Below are 27164 nucleotides of genomic sequence, written 5' to 3'. Positions count from 1 at the left end.
GTGTAGTTAAAATTATAAAACTGCGTAAATATTTTATATAAATGTACGACTGAAGTTCTGTAAATATTGTTCATGTGGTGTGTGTGTGTGTGTGTGGAATAAAATATGTTTTGCATGCAATAATTTGTTTTTAAATTACATATTAGGTCATTATTAATCAAAATAAATAAATTAAACCAAAAAAAAGAGTAAGATAACATTCATTTCTGTATAAAAAAAAGAAAGTTTATTCATTTTATTTAAACCTTATTACACACCCTTTTAATGGGTGTGTAGTATTATTATTATTATTATCATCAATTAAGATATATCTTTATAACAAGAATCAATATTTAACAACATAAGTAAATAAAAATGCAACATCTCAAAGCAATTACTAGTCTTTCTTCAGGCAAAATTAGTTATTTATGAAACTTGCATCATTGTTTTTTTAATATGATGTTCTATTTTGAACTTACTGTAATAAACATTTCCATATGCATGTAATTAAAAACCTTTGCCAGGTTTTCTTACGAAAAGATGATGCTCTCCGTATATTTTCCTATTTTATTTTTTTTTAATTCAATCTTCTCTAATAAACAATGAATTTTTGGTAAACATGCTAATCAAAGGAAAAAAATTATCTTTGTTGCTACCAGAACTAGAACTCATCTTGTTCAACTGACATAATTCAAGCTTCTATTATGTGCACTCAACTGTGTGAACCAGCAACATACGATCAGCGAACTGCAACCAGCATTCATTAAGTGCTTAACACTTTTGTTATATATAAGCTACAATCATGACAAGTAAGGTCATGTCTCATTACAAAAAAATATTTACTCCTCTTGTAATTTTAAAATTATTCTGAGTTACATGTATCAAGTACAAGTATGGTATAGAAAGGAATGCAAAATGTATTAAATCAGTTAATTAACTTGTGATAAAAAAATGAAACAAATAAATACAATTTATTAGTTATTTACAAGAAAGCATTCATATTTATAATAAAATAATAGTTTTAAGATGTAGAGATCACTCATTAGCACACTTCAGTAAAACATATTTTATTCTGTTATGTACACAATACAGAGCATCTTTTTGTTTACATTACACTTAAATGGTTCTATTAAAACATTAAATTGAATAAATATGCCCCCACCTAGAAAGATATGTTTTATAGTTTCAAAAGAGAACTCAACTAAGCTGATAGGTGAAGGCTTACGCTTTACTATTCTCCATAAAAAAAAGGCTAAATAATTTTGAACTTATTATAACTTTAATTACCACCAACATTATACTTGCGTCAATTTAAACTATTCTAAGTTAAGATTACAGTAAGATTTCAGTCAAATTATATGTGTCTTATACAAAGACAATTAGAATAATTAACTATGATAATTCCCAGAAAACCAATACAAAATTTAAAAAAAATAATTTGTTCATTTTTCAATTGGAGGGTTCTATCAAAAACTTTATTCAAAAAATAAAAATTTCATTATCAGTTTCCGTTTATTATTTCAATGATTATCAATAAGTACGTTAAAATTCTTTAAAGCTCAATTACATCCATACATTCTCTTTCTTGTAAAAAGTGAACTATTAAAATTATTAATTATGATGACATTAATTAAAAATTCATGCATGATGTTTAAGATTTTGACATGCCTGATGATGTACTAAGAAATGTTAAGTGTAACATTTTTCATTTTCTATTATCATATAGTGTTATTGTACTTCTTTTTATTAATCTTGTAAAGTAAGTTTATAAATAGTGCAAATCTAGGTAGTATTTTCAAGTTACTATTATTATTACAATTACCATCATTATTATTACATTGCTTTTCTTGTATTTTATACTTTTTTATAAATAACACGTACTATTAAGAAGTGAAAATTTATTTATCACTTTTTAATTGTAATATTTATTTTTGATGAAGATGTAAATAAAATAAATTAGAAGTAATAACAGAAGTTTCTTGTAGTTTATTTTTCAGAATTCTTAAAATGCTATACTTAAAAATTCAATTTTTTTTTGTGAATTTCCGGGAAAAATCCAGTATATACAATTTTGTTCGTTCAGCTCTTTAGATGACATTTACTGTTATTCTAAACAGGCATTTATTTACGTAAAATGAATCTAATAAAATTTTTTAAGTTAATGAAAACTGAAATAACCATTTCAATTTTTATTTTAATGTTACTGTTCATTTTTGAACAAAGTTAGTTTTTGAAATCAATCCCTCAATTTCAGTCAAATTTTACTTTAAATTCAATTTTCTACAAGCTACATTGACATTTTACAATCAGTATATAAACATTTTACGCTGACATTAATTCAAACAGAAATATATTGTTATACACCAAATGAAAAAACACTACCCAAACATCTGAATTATCAAAATTTTCTATGAATAACAAGCTTTCGAAAGACATATTTAGGCAAGAAGTTCATAAAAATTCATTTTAATATCTCTTTTCTCTGTTTTATTAACCTGCATTACAAACAAAGAATAACTAACTCTGTACCCTAAGTACACAAGAAAATAATTTAAAACAAAGTTACACGATAATGAATTTAAAACAGACAACTGTTCTATTATGTCCATTACTTTTTTTATATCATCGGTGTCATAACCTATACAGCAAGATTTCACCACTCTCTTTTCTCAGATGTAGCTTTAAAATGTGTAGTACATCAAAAAAATTCTTTTTTGGATAAACCGGTGCTCATCTGCTACTACATGTAACAATTTCAATGTTTTAGAAATTTATTTGCTTACTATAATACTCTTGTACCTACCTATCATATAAGGTTATAAAGTATGATTTCAATAAGATAAATCTTTTTTTATTATTACAGTAATAAAAAATGACACAGCATGAAACATAACTGAACATTATAAACATAAAATAATAATAATACTTTAAAATTACACCCCACACTTGGAATTATTATACTTTAAGAGAAAATAATAAAAATCAGAAGAATAATACAATAATCAGCATAATTTCCAAAATAATTATAATAATTAAAAAACTTATTTTGAATTTTAATAAATCTAATTAGTTATTTGTATATTAAATAACACTTTAGAGTTCAGCTTTATTTTATTTTTGACAATAGTAATAGTTGTTAATAGTAATAACAATATTATGTATAAATATTTACTGAATGCTGTACAATATTTTTACTATATAAATAAATGTGATATAATTTATTATGTTGGAATGCCTAATGTTTTTCTAACAATTCTCTGAGCTATTCTATTGAATTCATCTCTATCTTCACGCCACATCTTTGCTGCATCTATGTTTGCACCACTCTCATCATTTGGTTCTAAAACAGATAATAAAATCAAAATATATATTGTATTGTCAACAATTTTACACACCATTTAATATTACCAAATACTTAAGTAAAAAATTTGATGTGAACAACACACGACTTCCTTATACACCTATTAAATTACATTTACACATTTTAAAATGAAAAGAACATAAAATTTTATTTCATTAAAATATTCTGATATTTTTTCAATTTTTTTTTTTTGTTATTGAATTATTCATAATGAAAATTATTTTACCATGAGAGATTCATGATTATTGATTAATAAATCAATATATTTATATTAAAAAAAAAGAAGAGAGATGAAGTTTGATTTGAACCAATGAGCCTTCCCCTAAAATTCATATCAGCATTTTATATTAGTTTATATATTTAGTTTCACGTCGCTGAACTAGCTATGTGACATAAGTAAGAACGTAACATCTGCAACCATGAACACACCAATTCAAATACTTCATATACAAATATATATTTTTAACTTTTTTTTTTTAATTTAAATATATTGATTTATTAATAAAATATTAACCACTGTAAAAATTTTTGAATTAAAATCAAAAGTACATAAAATTTTATTTCACTAATAACTTCTGCTGATTTTTTTTCCAATCGGAGGTTAATTAAGTGATATTTAAATTTAAAAAAAAGAAAAGGAATTAAGTCGGATTCAAATCGATGTGCCTTCCCCTTGTAAGATCCAAATCTTTCATTAATTAAAATTTTATTTGGCTATAACTTGGAACCACTGAAAAAAAGGACCACTTATGATATATAGTTCAAAAGTTTCAATGAGGGCTTATTACTGCAGTTAAGAAAAAATCCAAAATCCTAATTTTTTTTTTATTTTGGACACTTTTGGTTGTCGATTGCAATCAAAAGGAGAGGTGCACAACTAGATGTTACAAAGCCTAAACTCAAAATTTCAACATCTTATGTCTAATTGTTTTTGGGTTAAGCGAGATACATACATATGTGCGTACGTACAGACGTCATGCCAAAACTAGTCAAAATGCATTCAGAGATGGTCAAAATGGATATTTCCATTGAAATCTAGAAACCAAACTTACTCCCATTCCATACTTCCTTTGCTTTGTACAAGGAAATAAAAAGGGATAATTAAAATGATAATACCAGGTTTACATAATAAATTATTTAAGTACTACTTTTGAACAGTTCTTGTAATTTGCAATAATAGTTTTTTATTTAACTTATTAAAAAAATATTAACGAATTTGTATGAAAAATTTTAATTGTTAGAAACAATAGTAGTAATATTCTCTCCCAGATGCAGCATTAGAATAAATAAATGTTGAAGAAAAGAACTAAATTGTAACACCAGGGGTCTGTTTTTTAAGTACTTATCAACTTTTCTCTTCTCATTTTTCATTCTGTGCATTGTTCTCTGTTGTTTTTTTAATAGTAATTTTGAAAGTGAAAAGCAGCAGAGATTTTAAAGTAAACAGTTGGAAAAATATGCACAGTTTTTCTATCATGTTTACTCTCCTAATAATTTGGAAAAGTCTGTATTCGCAAGTGATCCTGTCACTTAATATTTTTCTTCTAGCATGACTGGAAATTGTTAATTCAGCTTAAAACTGATTTGTAAATATCCATGATTTAATTTTAATTTCTTGGGTTATACTCTATTCAAATTTTACAAATAAAATGTTCCTTTCATTAGAAATTACCCTATGAACTGCCACTTTCGTGGCTGATGTTATTTCAAAGAAAGAATTTTTAATTTTGTTTGCCATGTTGTTTACATACACTTGAAGCATTACAAATTGTACAGATCACATATAATTTTATAGACAATTAAAACTAACAAAATTACGTGTGTTATCAGATCCGTAATTCTCATAGGCTACTCTTCAAAATGCAATTTTGAATAGTATACTAAACAATCCCTTTTAAAAAACAGAGCGACCCTTCCTCATAAATCAACAATGAAAACTGTAAAAAAATTTTAAAACGCAAACTTGTTTCTTCCTATTTTTTGCTTTGCACTTTTCAATCCTTTAATTAAAAAAAAAGAAAACAGCTAAAAAAATAAAAAGTACTTTCAAAAAATTGACCTAAGATCTTCCATTTTGAACATGGTAAGCTTGACTTCAGGCCCCAGCATAATTTAACACATCAGCAGTTGATTATATTTAATAAAACAACATTCAGCTTGTAAATTTATTCACAAACCCTCACAGTTGCATCAAAAACCATGTGATAATGATAAAATCAGGATAAGTAGTGCTATTACTGACAGCCCAAAGCTAATTCTTTTTTCTATATCTGTTAATTCTGACGTGACCTTAATTCAAAATTTGTGCCAGTTGTAAATAAATAAAAATTGAAAATTACTTCTTTCAACAAAATAAGTCACATGTCATGTAATTATAGGCCAGTGTGTCTGAGGCTTTCACAGAGATCAACAAGTCCGTAAGTCATTTTTACCTATTTCCTTCTTGAACGATAAATTTTATAAGAAATCTTCAAACAAGAAGCATACTAAAAATTATTCAAACTGCAATTGATGAACTTACCTTAAGTGCAATATAAGCTCATCAAAATTTGTGCAATAAACCAGATTATTTTCATTAATAAAGTACTGAGAAAGTTCTTTCTGTCGGCTTCAAAAGGCCAAAATTTCTGTATTTTTTTAAAGTAAATTCCAACCTTACAGTCTTGATCCTAACAGTTCAGCTTGATTTTTTGATAAATTTAAATCCCTAACCAAGTCATTTCACCTTGCGATATAAGGCATGGCTTATTGGAAGATAATTCAACATCAAAATCATTGTTGTCTTCTTCAGTACTGCCCAATTCTTTATCGCTGCTTTCGAAACGTACTTTCACAGGTGGCTCAGGAACTGGAATAATTTCACTGTGAGGTACACGCCTGATTGTAATGAAAGATTTTTTTTAGAAATTCCAGACACACTTGTTAAATAAAAATAAACAATCGGTTACATGATCCTTGGTTCACGCCAAACCATAGGTAAATCAGATGGCAAAGTCTTCCACATACCTTTCAGTCATCCTCTTAAATATACAGAACAATTAGTGCATACTATATGAGGGGGCCGATGACTTACCCTGATCACCTATTTTATATTGAAAGTATAAGTGATATGCTTTTTTAATTTAAGGTGTAATGTTTTTTTCTATTTGATTTTACAATAAACTCACCACATACATAACAAAAGGCATTTACATCATTTACACAATTTTGAAGCATTATGACACTGCACTAACAAACTTAAAATAGCAATAAAACTGAACAAAATTAATTCATACCTAAATCCAGTGCTTAATACAAACAACACAGCTGGTTTTCAGCTGCATGTTTTGATCTGCATAGAGATGATTAATCATGTCCATGAAGGCTCACTCTTCAGTATTAGATATGATGTCATAATATATGACTATGATATGATTTAATTCTTTTTCTAGTATTGTTTATTTATAGCTTAAAAATTACGTTAACAAAATTAAACAATAAAAAATGAGTCAACCAAATACAATATAGGAGCTTAAAATGCTAACTATATGTTGAAAAATGAAAAAATCCTTTAATTAAAATTTAAAGGGTGGTAGAAAAATTCTGAGTTCATATTTGTTTTCAGCATCAAAAAAACAGATTAAAATCATGTATTGCATGCTAGGAAACAAAAATTATGTTTATCAGAAGATATGGTAAAAATTCTCTAGAAGTAATCTACACTGATTATTTCATGTAATCAATGTAAGAGAAAGATGAATAAATGCACGGTTTATTAATGACGTAGTATTTTTTAGATGACACATAGGATATCTGACAGATGATTTCAAAACTAGAAGACAGTATGACAGAATATGGCATGAAAATGAATACTAATAAAACTAAATTAATAATAATATAGGACAATAAGTCAATGATTCTGCTCAAAGGAAAAGAAATGAATAGGTAAAACAGAACACATTTATAAGTAACATTAAAACAAAAGTTTGAGTGAAATCATGCTGAAAAAAGTAACAAGAATAATAATAGTTAAGGAAGCATTTCATAAAAATAAACAGTTGTTATAATAAAACAGAATTAAAGACTTGAAGAAACATCTTGTGTTTAGAGTGTTCTTCTGGATGGATGTAAAACATGAATAAGGATAAATGAGAATGAAAACATAGAGGGATTTGAATGTGAATATATGCAGACAGAAGTGAAAATTAAATGGACAAAATGAAAAAATAATGAGGAAAGTAAACAAGAGTTAATCTAAATAAATCAGAATAGGAAAGTAAACCGACTCACACATATACATATAAGATGAGGGATGATTAAAACAATACTAGAAGGATAAGTAAAAGATGCAAAAAGAAGAGGGCAGAAAAAATTAAAAAATATAGAACAACTCAATAACACATTTAGTTGAGACTGAGTAGCATAACTACAATTCGCAATAAAAACATTCTATCCAGTTATTGGCAGTTCATCAAAACATTGCCTCTAAGAGATCAATATAATTTCAACAACATGGTTTTTTATAACACATAATATACAGCAACTTTCAAATGGTTAACAAATTTCAGTTATGGGATAAAATATCAGATATTGCCAAATAATTTGTTCAAAGTTAGACTTATCACAGATATAAGGTATTACTGAGCGGAGACTTACCTGATTCTTTTTTCATTTAGATTTAATTAATTTTTAAAAACAACGTTTCAGATGCTGTATTAATACATGATGAATTTTTTTCACTTTTTACCCATTTATATTCCATTAGCACACAAATATTAAACACAGTTTTACTAATTATCCTAAATATTTACTGTTCACTAAATTTTTATTGTAATGAGATAATGCCTGAGCACTCTATCTGTATTACCATCATCATGACTCTCAGACCAGACCATTTGTCGTTCAGGTGAATTATTAAAGGTTCTATATATCATCTTGCAGATTGTATGATTGACACAATTCATTTTCTACTTCTTTCATATGATCACAGTAATTTTTCCATTGTGAAACACCTACTGTAGCAAATGCCCTGGTTATTAGTGCTCATACATCATCCACTTTAAACGTGTTATTATATTTAGCCACAAATCTTTTAATCTGACTCCAAATGAGCTCAACAGGATTAAGTTTGCAGTAATATAGTGGTAAAAAAAGAACAATCATTTTTTCTCCTTTGTCATTTCATCAATGACACGAGTTTGAAATTTATGTTTAACTTTGTTTACTTCAATAAGAAGTTCTTTTTTCAGAGCATCTTCTATATAACAGACACATTTTGACATAAGCCACTTCTTAATGTAATCCTTCTTTGAAGCAGTATATAGGAAATCTCTTTCTCTTTGAATGATATGGGCATTATCCATAATGATAATACTTCCTTCAGCAAGCACTGCCATAATGGATGATAGCACAATGCAGAGCTCACATTTTTAAAAAAATGTGAGCTCTGCATTTTGTTATCATAGTCAGTACTTGACTTTTTCGGCCAGGAAAACTAGATTGCCACCTTTCTCTTCTTTCCTTTGAAATCCTTCGTTTCCTCTGACTTGGACAACAAACCGAGGTCATTTGGAAACAGCTTTCAGCCCAGTCGATAATCCCGCTAAAAAAAGCATCTTTCAGTGTTTCAATTGTGACATTAGCCAAACTTTATTACAAGTATGACTAACATCCACCCAAGTTTCATTCAAATATATTATTCTTCTTCCCTCTTTCGTATGTTTTTTAGTATCTCTTAAATACAAATGCCGTCACCAAATTATGTCAACACATTCAATCATCACAGACATTTGACTTTTTTCTGAAAACAAATCCAATATTTTTTAATAATCAATAGAAAGTCCTTAAACTGAAGTAAGGAAGATTATTATCATTTTTTATTGCTGCTAGAACCTGTGAAATAGTTTGAGATTGGTTTTCCATAAAATAATTGTGTCCTTCTTATGGCAATCATTATAAAGTCATTGTACTTAAATTTACAGCTAGTTTTATGAAAAATTTTTTTAATTGTTTTTTGCAGTGAGATTAACCTGTTTTCATTCAGAATTCTAAACACAGTAGCCCAGGTAGATTTAGTTGTCTCACAAGTTTTCTCAACTATAAAACTAATACTGACCTGAGGATATGTTTTTAAGAAATAATCATAAACATTAACTACAGTTTACCTTACCCCACCCTTAACTGGCTTCCATCCATTTTTATGAACACTTCTACTGGGCTGAACTCATTTCAGTGGTAAGCGATAAACTTGCTGTGTAATATGTGAAACAGTTGTGAAATTTATAATGAATATCTAAACTTTATGATGCATCTGGTTTTTAGCAAAGTGCAATAGCTGACTATGTTGAGTGGCCGTGTGGATTACTATTGTAATCCATGCATTTTGTTTTAGTCGCCATGAACAGTTGGCAGTATGTATGACCTTGAGCGGTCATCTACCTTTCTGTCACTAACCACTGAAAGTGTGAGTGCAGTCTCAGTGTTCTTGCTGACATAGTGTATTACTGGGTGTTTCTGTTTGCCCTTGAATTATCATTATACTCTGCGCAACCAATTATGTAATAACAGAATCTTAGTTTTAGAAATCAGTTATTTTCAATTTTTTGTTATTTTTGTATAAATAGTGTTGTACTTATATTGGAAATCTCAGAACGTGATCAGGAACACACACGTCAGTGGTTTGAAGAGGCCAAAAGTGATAGTGAAAGTGTAATCGGTGTCAAAGACCCAGATGAAATTGAGGAAGATTTTGTTGAAGAAACAGTTCAGGATAGTGATACTGAGAATGCTCATTAAGTGGCTCAAAATATAGAAACAGAAGAAGAAAGTACTCCTGTAGAAGAGCAAAGTCCTCAATCTCATCTAGATAGACATGAGTCTATCTAGATAGTTTGAGTTTTATATTGGTAGGCAAAAAAAGTCAGAACCAACCCGCTGGTATTTAGAACCTCAGGTGCCACCTACATCACGAATGCCTAGTTTCAATATTATACCTGCTTTTGGTTTTTAGTAATAATTACAATATTTTCAATATAAATATTTTAAACTTATATAAAATATGTCAAAAGATCAGTTTTTTTACTGTAAATATGTAATAGTTTTTGTCATTTATTTTATGTTCTAAATATGAAAATTGTATTATTTTGTGTTCTAAATAGTTAATTGATTTTGGAGTTTACAAGTATAGTTGTTTTCTAAACACCATGAGTTTTGCTTTTTGCTAATAATAATAATTATAATTTTCAATATAAATAGTTGAAAGTTATATTAAAACTGGTGTTTTACTCTGTTTTACACAACCCCAACTCTGATAAAGTTCATTTTAAAAAGATTTAAGACTAAAAAAAATCCTTGTGGATTACAATAGTACTCCGCATGACCAACCACGTATTGCTGAACCGCATGACCACAGCAGTTAAAAAATGGATTAGTTTGTATAAGATCAGCTACAGCCTATATGATAGTTACAATAATAACAAAGTATAAAAATATTGATATAGGAGACTTAAAGTAAAGGAAAAGATTTCTGTATGAATCAGAACATTATAAAAAATCATTAATCACAACTAATTGTCAAAGTCTGTAAACTTATTTATAAATACAAATGGAAATGTTAAAACAATATGCGATATCAAAGGTAAACATTTCATTTTCTTTTCCTGCAGCTGAATTAATTGCAATTTTTTTTTAAAAAGAATAATACTTTAAGTCATTTCCATTTAAACAACACTCATCTAAACATATCAATTAGTATAATAGTTAGTTTGGACTGGAGAAGAATGGAAATAGACATGGTACAAGGAAGTACCTCAGAGCAGATAATTTATTATGTTTTTATGAATTATTGTTATATTATATACTTGAATTGAATACATCAGCTTTTCAAGTTATAATCTTTCTATATATATGCTAAAGAAGACCTACAGTTTTGCAACATTTATAAGACACCATCAAAACAAATATCCCCATAAATTTGGTTTGCTGGATAGGGAATTATCCCCTCTGGGTATGTATCAAACAGATTTAAGACAAAAAAGAAAATGAAAGTGGAAAAAAGCTACTTAAAATTAAAATTTGTTTCACTAGCCCATTGATGCCATTGACTGCCACTAACGCACTATCATCCGGTCACTGTGATTCAAACAGAATCAGTATTAATGTTTTGTAGCAGCCATATTTTTCATGTTTTCTAGTATGCTAAACAGTTTTCTAGTATGCTAAACAGTCTATTACTGTAACATTTCAATCACTGTATATGTGTACATTTCAATAACTGTATAGCTGAATGAATATACCTATATATACTAATGTTTTGATGCAGCTTATTTCTCCTATTTTCTAATGTTCTGTAGAGTTTGTTACTGTATTATTTCAACCATTTTACTTACTTTTTCTCTGTGTAGAAATAAATTATTGCTTCTTAAATATGATTTGTTTTTATTTTTATAAAATTTAAATTGTGAAATTTTCACAAGGTCTAATTGTTTTTTTTATTTACTTTAAAAAATGATTACTTTATAAAAAGTTGGAAATTGAAATTTTTTAACGACTTCAATTAAGAGAAGTTTTTCATCACCAGGTGAAAAGTTAATCAGGGAGTAGGAAATAATGGAGAAATAGAGATGGAGATGGCGCAAGAGACCTGCCTCAGTTCAGATAAAAAGATGATGATACTGACATATTGCTATGGAGTAGCTGTGTAGAGGTGGTTCTTTTGCAGTAAGCTGGTTTTAATTGCTAACTCTGAATATGGTAAAGTGTTGAATTAAATAAATACAAACTGATTCAATACACAATGACTGAACACCAAACAAAAATAATTTCCTGTAACATACCTGCTAACATGCTGACTACAGACAGAAGTATTTTTTCAACACTTTGTACAGGACTCCATCGTTCAGCACTAGATTCATATCCCATAGGATCATCACCAGGTGCATGCAATATGGATATGCACACTCTACCATCCGCATAAACTATAGGAAATGAACGATTAATAACTTTATAGCAAATTTCTAATAAAACGTAGTAATTATTAACATAGACATGAAAAGATACAAAAAATAATTAAAAAATTAATCGAAAGATATGGTAGCATCAAAAGAACTTCCACCACAGGCGCTTTTGAATACTAAACCAATTTATAACATAAATCAATTTATGTTATAAACTAATTTATGATAACTTTATTAAAGTTCAAATATCAGAATACATATTTCAAAAATATTTCCAGTTAATGTTAGATTTAATCATTAACGCCCTTCATAAGAAAAATTTGTAACTTGATTTACACAGCTATACAATGAATTTATGATAGTAACTTTAAGCAAAATAAATTTTCTTGAAAAACTAACTCTTTATTTATCTGAATATAGGTAAAGTTTTTTCCTACATTTTCTCCCATTAAATGGGGGACAAACCTATATGCCAGGTTGACTTGCATTTGGATTTGACCGGACTTTTAAGTTGTTTTCTAGTTTATTTTTGTTTATATATTTATGACAGGGGACATATTACAGTTTATATTTATAGTAATACCTTCAGTTATTATTACCTATTATTGTTAATAAAATTACCTAATTAAGATTCTTTAGTAAAAAATTGACTTAAAATGATCTGGTCCAAAAACTTAGGTCTTAGAAGACAGAAATCCATGTTAAAATTATTACTTATAATAAATATTATATTATTATTATAAGATATTATTATTATATATTATTATGTTAATATTATTAGTTATAATATTCAGGGGTCATTTGATAAAAAATGTAAAATCAGAATTAAAGAAACTAAATGCAATTTTTTTTAGTTATAATACCTAGTATTATGACTTCACAGTTGTAGGTTCTGGATATAATAATGAACAAGCCTTTTAAGGATAATGTTAAAAAAAATTTAAATTGTTAGATGTGAAGCAACAATTATCAGCTAATTCCCACTGGAAGAATAAAGAAGCCTTCCGTGAGCTTATTATACGAATGGATATTAAGTGGGACTCAATAAGAGCAGATAACATTAAACAAGGATTAAAAAAATGTTGCATTAGCAATACATTAATCAAACTGAAGATGATATTTGCTGGGTGGTAGAATCAAATAACGAAAACAACATTTTACTTTAAGATGGCAGTAGTGATGAATTCCTTTAAATAAATTACTCAAAATGCCATTTAAGATATTAGTATCTACCTCTAATATTGGTATCTACCTCTAATAAGTCGGTTTTTGCTAAAAAAAATCCTCATGCTTTATTAAAGATGTTGCTGCCTTATACATGTTTGGTATTAATTACATCCTTGAAAAGAAGTGGTTGTAATGTAATCTATACATGACCTTATATAAATGAGTATAAGACTAGAATAACACTTAAGAATGTGTTATAACACATAAGTATATATTCTCAATCAGGGAATCCCAATTATTTCTACTGAAGGTTTTATTTTTATTGATTATAAAAATAAAAATAAATTCTTAAGAAAGTAGTTTAAAAAAAGATAGTAATACTTACTGTTTGGATGGAACATTTCGCAGGTGAACTGCATTTTTGGTGGACTTAATGGATAATCAGGAGGGAAGATAAGTTTAGCTGGAAATACGCCTCCTTCAAAACAAGTACCATCTGGTCCTCTATTCAAATAAATATTGCAAAATATAACAACATATATTAAAAATTATAAAATAAAGATAATAACTGGTCAATACTAAAAACTGCACTAACAGAACATAACTTACTCTAATTCATTAACAATTGTAGATATAATATCCTACTACCCTTTTGGTACATACGAAATTAAAAATTTCCCCACAGGCTAACACAAACAAATTTCTAAGTTATATAATACTTTTTTAACTCTATAATTCTGAAATAGTTTACATTATGGACATAGTGGACCTGAAATAAAACCCATGAATTCTAGACTTTAAAATTAAACCTTAAAGTATAACTTTAAAAAATCCACCATTCTTGAAAAAAATTTTCTATTAATCATAAGTGATGTAAGAAATGAGATTTGGATGTTTGGCCAGAGTAATCTAGGAAAATACTGAACAAACCTAAAAATTCCTTCATTGATTTAAATGCTTCTTCTAGTGATATAAATTAATTACACAAGCAACTTCATCAACCATCTATCTCCCCAAATTTAACCACCTTTACACAATAGATGTATATGAAGGTCCCTAGCCAACTCAATATAAAAAGCATCCAAATAATGCAATTCTTGTATATATAAATTTTCATTCAACATGTTTAAAATATGTGCTCAAATAACTTACATTATCTTCTACAAGTCGACAAGGCAAAGTTCATATTCGTGGAGGACCACAGCACTGTTACTTTGTTTGGCTATAGAGATGGTCATATAACGCAATGCATCTGCGCTTAGTCCTATCGAACAAAGTGATAAGCTTGTCAATCTGTTGTAAACAAGAAATGTTGTCCGTTTAAAGTAGGTTACTGTATTTTCTGGAATCTCTAATTACAGTTCTTTCTGATTACAGTAATAACATAATTGAAAATATTAATTTACATTACTGTATTCATAAATGAAATAAATTTAACCTGCAATTAATTACAATAATTTAAATAAGTAAACACTTTCATTAAAACGGTATCATAGTTCACAGCATTATATTCAAAGCTGATAATAATAATTTGGACATACAGGCCTACAGAATCATACATAGGACATAGTGCAGAATCAAAATAAAATAATATTTTTTATATTAATTTACTAAATAATTAAACGATCAATACTACCTTAATACAGTCCTTAACCAGTTTCACATGCAGTTTCCATCTTCTGTGAAGCCAACAAACCCTCGATTTCTGAGCTTGACTCAGCTTTCACGTCCAAAGGAATTAATTTCCATTCATCTTCACTACCTGATGTTGATGTTTCATCATTGTCCATCCCTATATTTACAATTATGCTTTCAATGGAATTTTCCATTAGTCCAACTATTTTCCAGTAAGAATCTATTATCTCCTGAACTTTCAACACTGATCTTCTATAGTAACTGATGAAATTGCATCTAATGTAATGGCTCAGTTCTGTTAATGATATGTAGGACATATGCAGTTTCATTTTTTTTTTTAACAAGATTCCAAATATAAATTCATCAATTGGGTTAAAATCTAGGTGACCAAGGTGGCAATCTAAGCACTGTAATTCTTTTGTTATTTATTATTTTGTCTAATTCATAGTGATTCTGAGCGGTATAGTTTGACAATTTTTAAAAGTTCTTTTTTTGTTAAATCTGAGTCAAAGTTAATTTTTTTTTGGAGCCATTCTTGAATATCTTTTTTTAATGAATTGGATGACAGAGGTTTATTTTTTTTGTTTATAATGGTAGAGTGCATTATCTAAGACTAAAATACAACTTGTCGGTAGTCCTGGGATAACTTGCTTTTCAATATACTTCAAAAAATTTTCATTGTTCATCTCTTTATGATAATCTGTTTTACTCTTGGAATCATACATTAAAAAAACATCATCTATGAATACCTGTCCCCACCTGCATGAGCCACAATTAAACGGTCACCGGCACTAACAAAAACACCTGGTAATCATCACTCTGCCAGTACTTTTTTACCATATAAAGTGTGTGCACCCAAGTTTCATCTAAGTATACGACTGTCTCTTTTCCTCAGAAGTTGCATTCTTTCACAAATACCTAAGAAAAAATGCACATTTCATGATTATATCATCTCGTTCATACCAAATCGGTCTACTGTTTTTACACTTCCTGAAAACCCATAGATTTTATCATTTTCCTTAGTGGTTCCCTACTAGTGGTAAAATTCAATTCCTTGCGACAAAAATAAGTTGCCATTTCCAATGCAAAGAAGAGAGAATATTTGTTTTTATTAGAAATAACATGTCTACAAATAACATAATATTTGTAACTACACGCCTGTTTTAAACTTTTAATTCTATGACTTCAAACCATAATTCTAGGACTCAAGTGTCTCTGTTTGCCATAATATCACTACTTAAACCAAAAGAATTGATTTAAGAAATTTATATTTTATTTACTTGTATATACCTTGTTTAGTGTGATACATTTTTATCATGTTTGTGTTTTAAAGTACATTGATTAAAAAAACAATTGCTCTTATTACAAAATAACAGGACAAAAGATAAAATTATTTGTACAAAAATAGCCATAATTAAGCGAGAAAAACTGATATTTTATTATTAATCATTGAAATTAAAATGACATCAATTAATTCATTAATATAAATAAAACCTAATAAATAATATAATTTTATGTAACACTGTCATGATATACATCTGCATCCATACATACAGACAATAATGTTTAAAACATCCCAATCCCGTAGGGGGAAGACACCCACCTTGTGATGTTACTGGTCGCCACACCACCCCCTCCATTCAAAGCCCTGAGGAGCTTTACCGGAGGCCATCTTTACACCCTCTAATTAATCACATCTCACAGTAATCAGCCAGGCCTTGGTCAGGATGCCACCGATGTAAATGCCTCAGCAGACATTTGAATTAGCAATACAAATCAAATTTCACCTTTGTGTAGGCCTCAAACGGACATCTTCACATCCAACCTAACATGATTCCCTCAAACTAACTGACTGAAACTGCAGAAGTGCAAACCCCCGTACCTAGTAAAGATTTGACAACACCATTCATGACTATGAATGCCTCAGAAAACAAACGAGTTTAAAGTTACATCAATGCTACACTCATAACAATCAAAGTTATGTTTAACGCAACATAGAAATTCAAACCTACCAATTAAGTCGACCAATTTAGGTCACCTAACAAGGGGAATGCAACCTCATTCCGGTCCACACAGGAGCCGGGGACAAACCCCACACCCCCACTCCCCACCAGCGGAAGACCCAAAGCGAATCACAAACAATACAATATAACTGTGGCACGATGCCATGCGCTTACCTCCTACCAATCCAATGTCCAAGCCAGAACCCTAGCCACCTGGGATCCTACCATGATCGAGTACCTCAATTAAACTCCCTCTGCAGACCTACACACCGCAAGGGCGTGAAGAAAACCAGCCACTATAGACCACTCCACGTGGATCAACCAGTTAATACAGAGATCCAGAAAGGAATGTATTCTCTCAAGTTGTTTAAAACAGTAACCTAATCTCATGGCAGAAGTTGCAATTACGTTACTAGTAACACTGGAATGTGACTGTACAGAGCAATATTTCATAAACTCTCTGAATATGCACCTCACTTTGTTAAATAGTAAATTGTTATTTTTTTAATACATATTATATTTATTTACTTTATTGCTAACTATATGTTTCTTATAAATCAATTCAATTTTTTTAACTAACAGGACAGTTTCGTTTTGTTTACTTACCACATTGCTCTACTCCTTGATTGCTTATAAAATACAACTGATCTCAATAAAATAAAAGACTTCAATTAGCATTAACTAACAACAAAACCATTCTTTCTCAAAAGTTTTTTTTTTAGGCACACAAATGCCACAACAGTGTTCAAGTATTGTATGTCCTCTCTTTGGGCCCCCAGACCCCTTCAGTTATTGAAATTCTAATGGCTTTTATGGTCAACATAAAATTAAATATACTAATTATTACAGTTATGTTTTATTGAAATCTATTTATACAACAGTAAATTTTTTTCCCACACACTGCTCCTTAAATAGATTTTATTTTCTAATCATTAAAAAATACAATAAACAAGCACATAACTTTACATTTGTTATTGATAATAATTTGACCATAGTGGAAATGAACTGTATTTAAACTTGCAGGAAAAATTTAACTTTATTCTGATAGAATATACAAAAAAAATTTAAATAATTAAATAAGCAAAAACTAGGCTCATAAAATTTGTTGTAACACAAGTAGAAACATTTTTTTTTAAATTTCAATCATGGCCCTCCACTTTTTTTGCAAAACAATTCTTTTAAGATTTACTTTCTTAGGACACATTTTAGCAGCAAAAATTTAAATGAATTAAAGGGCAATGTTTGAAACATGAATACCTTTTTTCATTTTGACCATTGGATTACTTCTGTGGAAAAGGTTATTCAAAATTATATTTTTATATCTATTTCTTCTTAAAAAATTTCTCAGAAAACTATATTTATCCTGCTTCAATATGTAGGAATCGAAAGTAACTGAACACAACCTACTAGAGTATCTCCTCTTAATGCTACTTTCTTCATTAGATAATTTCAATTCTCTATAAACTTAATTTTTAACTTATCTCACTAAAATTGCTAATATTACTACATTAATGTTTTAGTTAAAATACAGAAATAGATCATCTGTACAGACAGGTAATTTTACTAAATTTAATGGAATTCTAAGACTTAAGGATTTCTTAAGTGTAATTTTACAACTACTGAAACCATCTAACAGGAACTGAACCAGCATCATAATTTGTACCTCAAAATAGGAAAACGCACAAATTCATTAATCAGTACATTGCTTTAAGTATTTCCAAGATATATGACAGGTCAGGATCAAATGGGAAACAATCTTAAGTACCCTATTTTCAACTTCATCTCATCTATCAAATTCTACTTAATTGGGAAGTTTCTCCCCTTTCAGGAAAATGATTTCCATCTGAAAAAAAATGTAAAAATTAAACCATCCACACTAGAAGACATAAGAATGTACATTTTTATGTAGAAGTAATTTTGAGAATAATATCATGCTGTAATAAAAGTTTAAATTGTCTTGGGAATTATGCTGATGAATAATTAAGGTACAGCCAAACTCCAGATAATTGCAGCAGCTGGTTTTTTTTGGGAAAGTTCTTTAAAGAACAAAGAAAAAAACAAGATTTTACACTGATAAGTACTTTGTTTATTCGGTCCATAATCCCACTTATTCAGGCCAAATCCGATGTATATTTCTTATTAAAAATGAATACAGGCTAGTGGTGAACAACAAACTTTTTGGTTCTGAGAATAATGTGGCTAGATAACGGTGTGGGATAAAGGCAGTAAACATTCCAATAGATAAACTGCAGTAATGACATCAGTACATTATCTTAACAAATAATAAACAAACATTAATCATAATAACAAACATAATTATCATAACAAGGAAGAGTTTGATGTAGCTCATGACATCACCTGCGATGTGATCGATGTTTAACAAATCCATTCTAAAATATGGTTTCAATGAATTTCAGTGAGTCTACTGAAATCACGAGCTACTTTGCAACGTATGGTTAGTTGTCACTTGTCTTTCATAATATAAACATTGAATGTTTCTATTTCCATGCTCTCTTTAGTTTTTTTATTTCATATATATGAGGGTGTACTGTAACACACCTTTTTGTTAATGTCCAATATTGTTTTGTTATCTAAGTCATAGTTTTTGATTTTTTTATTTCTAGTTGTTTCACACATTTTGTTGACATTTTTATGCGTAGGCCTGTATCAACATCTTTCAATTGTGTCAGTTTTTATTGTAATCAACCTGTTAACAGTTAATCAAAATTTTGGATTAAAATGCAGCGTAATGATGACATTGAGTGAACAAATAAAGCTCCTTGGCAAAATAAAAACTTATTCACCTAACTTAAGCCAGTGTAAACTATCGGAACTAACCTGTGTACCGAAACGTAAGATAGCTCGTATCACGCTCCAAGAAGTTAAAAAAAGGCTAAGAATGGGCTTTAAAAGATCATGGAACATCTCAGAAAAAAAGTGATGGAAAGGACCTTGAGGAAGCTCTTAATGAATGGTTTACCACTGTAACTTCGCAAGGTGTTTTAAGACAAGGCAGAAGATTTGGCTAGCAAGTTTAATAAAATTTAAAGGAACAGATGGCTGGTTATCTCATTGGAAAACAAAAAATCAGATAAAATACAAGGCTCATGGTGAAAAATTGAGAGGCCTTTCCTGGTGTGTGGGACTTCCACCCACTAAAAAACCTAACCTCCGTTCACAGACAATTGATCCATCCCAAAACTTCTTACCGCTTTACTTGAGGATGGTGTCCCTAGATTTGCCTTCTCATACAACTGCTGCTTTCACTTATTTTGTCCTGGTTCAACTGTTCCTCATTATTATCTAATAATAATAATAATAATTCAATAATACTTACGTGATTAGTGCTTCCCATTCAAAAAAATTTTCTTCATTGATTGGTCCAGCAATTATACCTTCTGGTGGATTTAATGTTAGCTCTGAAAGAAACAAAATAATATAATTTGAGTAATCGAATATTATAAACAACTTTTATTTTATAAAAGACGATATCACTCAAAAACTATTAACAAAAATTTTACTTAATTCTAAACATATAAACATAGATAACCATTTCAATTGTTAAACAATCAGTAGACACTACAGAAAAATTACAAAAAATGATACACATGTAACACTAAAACAACTATAGTTTCAAACACTCCCAACAGAAAGTGTAAATTTAGCTTAAAAACGTTCTTTAACTTCATTCAACTTAATTCCGTTAATTTCATTTAAACCTCAAATTCAGATTTCCCACCATGAATACAACTTCCTAAGAAAGATAAATACGTCACTGATCTTAAGCTAATCAATAAAATATCCCTACGCATAAACAGAGATTTAAAGGAGAGGATAACAACCATTTAATGTTATTATGATTAAAAAGGAATATGCAGGACTAACTCAAAAGAAACATTAAAACTAGAATAAAGGAGCACTTACTTCATAACAAACATAACAGACCCAAAAAATTGGTTGCAACCCACCACTGTCTGAAAACTGGTCACAAACATTTAAAACAGAAATTTTAAAAAACCAGCAGAATAATCACAAATGAAGAGCTGGTAAACTTACTTTATCAACAGCAATCTAAATTCATTGCTTAACTATAGGGGACCAATACAAAATAGCGTTATGGTTCTTTTAATTTATTAATATGGCTTTTCAATCATAATATTAAATGACAATTCCCTCCCTTAAATTTATGTTCACGGATGGAGAAATCTCATTGATTGACTTAATCTTTTTTTTTGAGATAAGTTTTAACTACCCAACCCATGTAAAAGTTATGGTACATAAAGTCTTGGTTATCCTTTGAATTAAAAGTTTATATGGTTTACATCCTTCTTTAACATTAAATTTAAATTTCTGTTGATATAGCCTGAAACAACTGCTTGCATTAACAATAGTTGTTTTACAATGTTTTTTAAGTGTTCATTTATCATTACTTTTTATTTATTTTTTTAATAATTTGCTCAGTATCTACCAATGATTGTTCTAACATTAAAAATGGCCCCTAGGTTTAGATTTTAAGTAAAACTTTTGTAAATAGGTTTCAACAGAATCTTTTTTCCAAATTTATTTCAATAACTATTTTGGAAAGCTCTTTATTTGTTAATTTTAGCTCTTAATCTTAATTTTATTAAACAATCCCTCATACTGATCAAAATTCTGAATATGAAGGATGTGCAGAAAGTTCTCGACTTGACATGGAGATAGCACAAGCATGATCAAATAGCTATGATATCTGCCAAGCATGATCCTTTAGATGGCATGCTGTGAAGTTTCAGATGCATGCATTTATTGCTTGTTTGCAATGATCAAGTGAACAAACAAGTTTTGACATTTTTCTGAAAATGAATAAAATAGAAGTTCAAGCTACTTTATACACATTAGATTATATCTACTTTTATTTAAAAACGTGCTGCCATCTTTTTCTGCTGTTATAAGAATTTCATCTTCATATCCTGTCTAAAAATTGATCAAGTTGTATTTTTGTATTTACATAAATAAAAATCTCTCTAAAATGTCTAAACTTTTACTATTATTATTTAAATATTTCAATTATTATTAAATAATTGAATATATATTATTATTATTTTAATATATATTATTATAATATAATTAATTTATAATTTCATTATAAATTAATAATTTAAATAATAATAGTAAAAGTTTGGAAATTTTGGGAGAGATTTTATATACATAAATAGAAAAGAATTTCCAACCTGATCAAATTTTACATAGAATGACATATGACACTCTTAAAAAAGCAGTAACCGATGGAGTGTGTTTTAAGATAAAAATAGATATAATAATAATGTTTATAAATAATTTAATTCAAATCCAGTCAGTAATGTAACAATGGCTAACCAGGTTACATAGTATAAATTTTCTATTTATTTTGTTTTAAAATTTAATTTTAATTAAAAATTTTTTAATTGTCATATTTATATAAGTAGTTATTTTATTTAATTGATTTCATATGTTTTTGTATAAATGATATGGTCTGTCACACATCATTGGCATCCATAAATATGAATCTGACTGATATTTATTTTTTTTAAATGTTATTTTGTCCATGTGCCAAAATAACAAGTCACTTATTCTTAAAAAAAGAAGGTAATTCTGGGCAATTACTTGATCAACTTCATTTTTTTTCATATCATAGTAGATATGCTTAGGATCAAGAAAAACAAGATCTTGTTGAAAAGCAGGTGTGGCCTGTGCAAGGACCAATTCTGCGCTGTTATTGGTACTTTATTAAATTAGTAATCAGTTTTGTAAGTTATGAATAACTAACATTCTATGGAGAAAGATTTATGCGAAATGAAAAGATGCCAGAGTTACATTTATAGCATTTGAGTCCCGATCCAGGGAAATTCGTGTAATGTCGGGAAGGCTGATCGTCTCCAAAAAAGGATGCTTACGGTTTAGGGACAGAATAATCCTAAGACTTGCTGGCGATATGTCCCCCGAAGACTTTGTGGAACAAGTTCAAGAGGAATGCTGAAAAGCGGGGGTCTTAGTTTATCCCCGGAGGCAGCAACATGCTTACTGGTGGTTGCCTGATTTGGAACAACTACGGAAATGCATGGAAAGCAAGAAGAGCCTACCAAAGATCGGGTAGGCAGAATGCTAGATTAAGGGATGCTGCGCGTGAGGTATACGTGGAAGCAAGGAATGCATATAATGCATCAATTAAAAGGGCTAAAGCCAGTTGCTGGAAGCGACTGTGTCAAGATATAGATGCTGATCCATGGGGCAGGGGTTTTAAAATTGTTACCAACAAGTTAGGGAAGAGATTACCTGCCTTAACAGACGATAAGATCCATCGTGTTGTTAAGGAATTATTTCCTCAGCAAGCGGATCCTATTCGGGAAGAGATTGTGGATAATATAACTTTGAACTTCTTGACGCTAGTGAGCTATTAATGGCGGTGAAAAGACTGAAGCTACATAAGGAACTCAGGCCAGATGGCATTCCAGCCGAGATAATCAGAATATTAGCAGAGAGGATGCCTGCAGAGCTTCTTAATATCATGAATAAGATCCTGAGAGAAGGTTGTATTCCAATGCAATGGAAAGAGTCCAGGTTGGCCCTTATCAAGAAACCGGGGACCGATGACTTACAAGTAGCATATAGACCTACATGCATGATTAATAACATCTGCAAACTCCTAGAGAGATTGTTGGAATTGCGGCTGAAAAATGCGATTGAAGAACATGGTGGCCTTTCTAACGCACAATTTGGTTTCCGTAAGGGGCGTTCTACGGTGGGTGCTGTTAAGACAGTTATGCGTCTGTTGGACTAAGCGGCATTGGGTACTTGGCGCACCAGGAAGATACCAATTGTGATATTGCTTGATGTGAGCAATGCTTTTAATTCGCTGAAATGGGATGCGATCCTACAAGCGTTGAGAGATAAGGATATTCCTGGATACCTAAGAAGAATTATCCAGAATTACCTGCAGGATAGGTTTGTTGTTTGTCACCAGAGTAGATCCTGCTTCAAAGTGACGTGTGTAGTGCCTCAAGGCTCTGTCTTGGGGCCACTCCTTTGGAATCTGGTCTCTGACGGAATTCTAAAGCTGAGTTATCCTCTGGGTGTTTTCCCAGTGGCTTTTGCTGACGACCTGGCCTTGGTTGTTACTGGAAAAACTGAAGTAGAGGTATCGGAGAAGGCAAACGTAGCGATACGAATGGCAGAAGTCTGGATGTCCACTAAAGGCTTAAAACTTTCGCATGGTAAAACAAAATACGTAGTCATGACAGGTCGTAGGAGAATATCTGACATCCTAATTCGAGTAGGGGGTAATCTTGTCCAGCAACAGACTTCAGCCAAATATTTAGGGATCTGGCTTGACAAGAGGAGGAGTTTTACGGCATACGTGAATGAAATACGTAAACGAGCTGAATGCATGGTCAAAAATCTTAGCAGATTACTCGGTAATATGACAGGATCCAGAACTGCGAAGCGTAAGATTTACGCTCACGTAGTTAATTCCATCTTACTTTATGGTATACAAGTCTGGGAAAGAGCTCTGCGTGCCGACAAGAACAGAAGAGCTCTTGAAGGAATTCAACGGCGCATGGGCTTAAGAGTGATATGCGCATATTCTTCAGTCTCCACCGAGGCAGTACTCATAATTGCAGGAGTTCCTCCGCTTAAACAACTGGCGGAGATGCGAGTGAGTATAGCATGTAGACAACCTTCTAAAGAAGCATATGAAGAGATGCTGCGTAACTGGCAACATCGTTGGGATGTAGCCAACACGGGACGATGGACACATCGTTTGATACCTTTGATCCGACCATGGATAGAAAGGAAGTTCAGGGACATAAATTACTGGATAACGCAATTTTTTACAGGGCATGGGTCGTTCAGGTCCTATTTATGTGCAAGACTAAGGGTAGATAACAACAACTGTCCTTACTGTGGGGCATATGATTCCCCTGAACATGTAGTATTTGAATGTAACTGTTGGACTGAAAGCAGGCAATCCTGTGTAAGACGTATAGGGCCATTATCTACGGAGAATGTGGTGGATAAAATGCTACTTAACGAGGATAACTTTAATGTGATCTCGTCGTTTATAACCACAGTTATAAAGAAGAAAGATGAGGAAGCTCGTCAAGAAGAAACCGCTCGCTGATGACGGCTTGTCGTAGGTGGAATTTCCACCTACGAAATAAAAGAGCTAACCGGTGAACTGACCTGCCATGCCAGACATACAGCAGGCGAGCGGGGAGGCGAGCTAGAGTAAAGGACACTCCTCTGGCGCGAGTCAAACTTGATTGTAGATCCGTTCCAGAGTAGGTGGGTATAAAAAAAAAAAAAACAACATTCTATGGAGAGAGGTTAAGGTAAGAGTTCAGGTCAAAGTTAAGATTAAGTTTTGTGAAGAGAAATTAGGGTAAGATTAAGGGTAGTTAGATAAGGTTAGAGTTTTATGGAAAAAGGTTAGGGCCAATGTACCAAGGTATGGCAATACTATATACATATTGTAGGAAATATGGTCAAAAAGAGACACCACATGTTATATGCTATTAGTCACGTTTACAACAGACAATCATCTTACAAAGGGCAGTTAGTCATCTTTAACAGATGACTGATGACTATTAAGGTTAGTTTATGGTTAATTTTAAATTTCCAACATTTAATTAATATTAATCTTCACTTTTTCTGTTGTTAACATAATCATACGTCAATAAGAAAACATTTGATGTTGAACAAGTAGTAGCCAACTGTTACCTATAAAAAAATCTACTGCTAAACACCATAATAGAACTAACTGTTCTTATGCAACTAAAAATAATACTTCAGCTTGTGAGAAAGGGCCTTGTTATTTAATTTGTAATTGTTATATATATTCAGACCTTAACATACTTCAAATGTTTATATTTTACATAATAAGGGATTTAATATTTATCTATTTTATAATTAATTGTGTATTTTGTGATGCTGGTTTCCTTTCTTATTCATGGAGTAGCATAATTACCTATTCATGATGTGCTCTACATAATGCTTTATGTATTATTTATCAGAACAGAATATTTATTGTACTACAGAATAAGAATATATTTCAAAGAGAATATACTACAATACAATATACTTTGACTTAAAACCTTTACTCAGTTGTAGATTGAAATTCTAATTCCCTCATTCTGCAATGCTCAAGATAAGTGCACATGCATCCACTGATTTGTAGAATAACAAAACAGTATATACTGTAAAAGCAAGCTAAATTCAATAAAACTACTTTCACAATCGTAAAATATGAGAAATAATTATATTAAAAAAACGAAAAGAATAATGTAGTCAACCTGAAAAATGGCTAGATTGTCAAACTTACATCACATCTTTAAACAAACTTCCAATTCCACTTTTGAATTGCTCTTCGCCCTTCTAAGTAGAAGTTACATTCTTCTACTAACAGAACGGGGATGCAAGGTTTTATATTAAAAAAAAAAAACTCACGTTTATATTCTGCCATCAACCTTCTTAATGCTGATCCAGCCATATTCCATTTCAAAATCAAACAACGCAAGCACTGTCCTGTTAAACGCTTTTGAACATTGTGTAATTGCGATAACTTGGAAGTAATATCGATACAATATTGTTCTTGAGAAATTTCCGTACTACGTCACTATTATATTCGCAGAATGTAAATACAAATTCAATAAACTAAACGGTAGAAATGTAGAGAACATCTCTACACATTCTACTTCCTATCCGAGTTACAAATCAAAGTTGCATTTGCTTAAGTACGGAGCATTTATTTAGAAATGCCTGTAACCTAAAAAATACGATGACAAAACTAGCATTCAATTTAAAATAACTAGATGTTTGAAACGTCTAGTACGTTTGGTTAATTAAAAATACAATTTCAACCCTGAAACTGAAATGCAAGATTATCTGAGACAAATTTAATGGTTCTATAAGTAATAATAGTTTATTAATATAAAATAAAAAAAACATAATATTAATATTAATATTACACGTACATTAGTTCTATATTTGGTGTTATTATTTATAATAAAAGTCTGTATAATTTTATTTTAATTTATTGGTAACGGTAGGTAATTTTTGTTTAAATACACC

The 27164-nt window shown here is 30.0% G+C and overlaps 1 protein-coding gene across 1 annotated transcript; it reads right to left on the bottom strand.

The window, feature by feature from the left end:
- Nucleotides 1-931: 931 nt before the first annotated feature.
- Nucleotides 932-26879, bottom strand: Ubc7 (ubiquitin conjugating enzyme 7). The gene is made up of 5 exons (XM_075374305.1): nucleotides 26541-26879; nucleotides 20416-20497; nucleotides 13826-13944; nucleotides 12154-12294; nucleotides 932-3319 (listed from the first exon to the last, which is right to left on the bottom strand). The coding sequence occupies exons 1-5, from the start codon at nucleotides 26581-26583 to the stop codon at nucleotides 3201-3203; spliced, it is 504 nt and encodes a 167-aa protein (XP_075230420.1). The 5' UTR covers nucleotides 26584-26879; the 3' UTR covers nucleotides 932-3200.
- Nucleotides 26880-27164: the final 285 nt, after the last annotated feature.

Source organism: Lycorma delicatula, chromosome 8 (assembly GCF_047948215.1).
Source record: "Lycorma delicatula isolate Av1 chromosome 8, ASM4794821v1, whole genome shotgun sequence".
Taxonomy (NCBI): Eukaryota; Metazoa; Arthropoda; class Insecta; order Hemiptera; family Fulgoridae; genus Lycorma; species Lycorma delicatula.
The sequence above is the reverse complement of the archived record's forward strand: the minus strand, read 5'-3'. Positions and strand labels throughout refer to the sequence as shown.

What these genes read in the sequence shown, in the direction of transcription:
- Ubc7 (XM_075374305.1), bottom strand. Translation starts at nt 26,583, where the DNA reads ATGGCTGGATCAGCATTAAGAAGGTTGATGGCAGAATATAAAC. An exon ending in GAATGGGAAGCACTAATCAC is followed by an intron (nt 13,945 to 20,415) that starts GTAAGTATTATT and finishes TTATTTGAATAG; the next exon opens with AGGACCAGATGGTACTTGTT. An exon ending in CGAAATGTTCCATCCAAACA is followed by an intron (nt 12,295 to 13,825) that starts GTAAGTATTACT and finishes CATTTCCTATAG; the next exon opens with TTTATGCGGATGGTAGAGTG.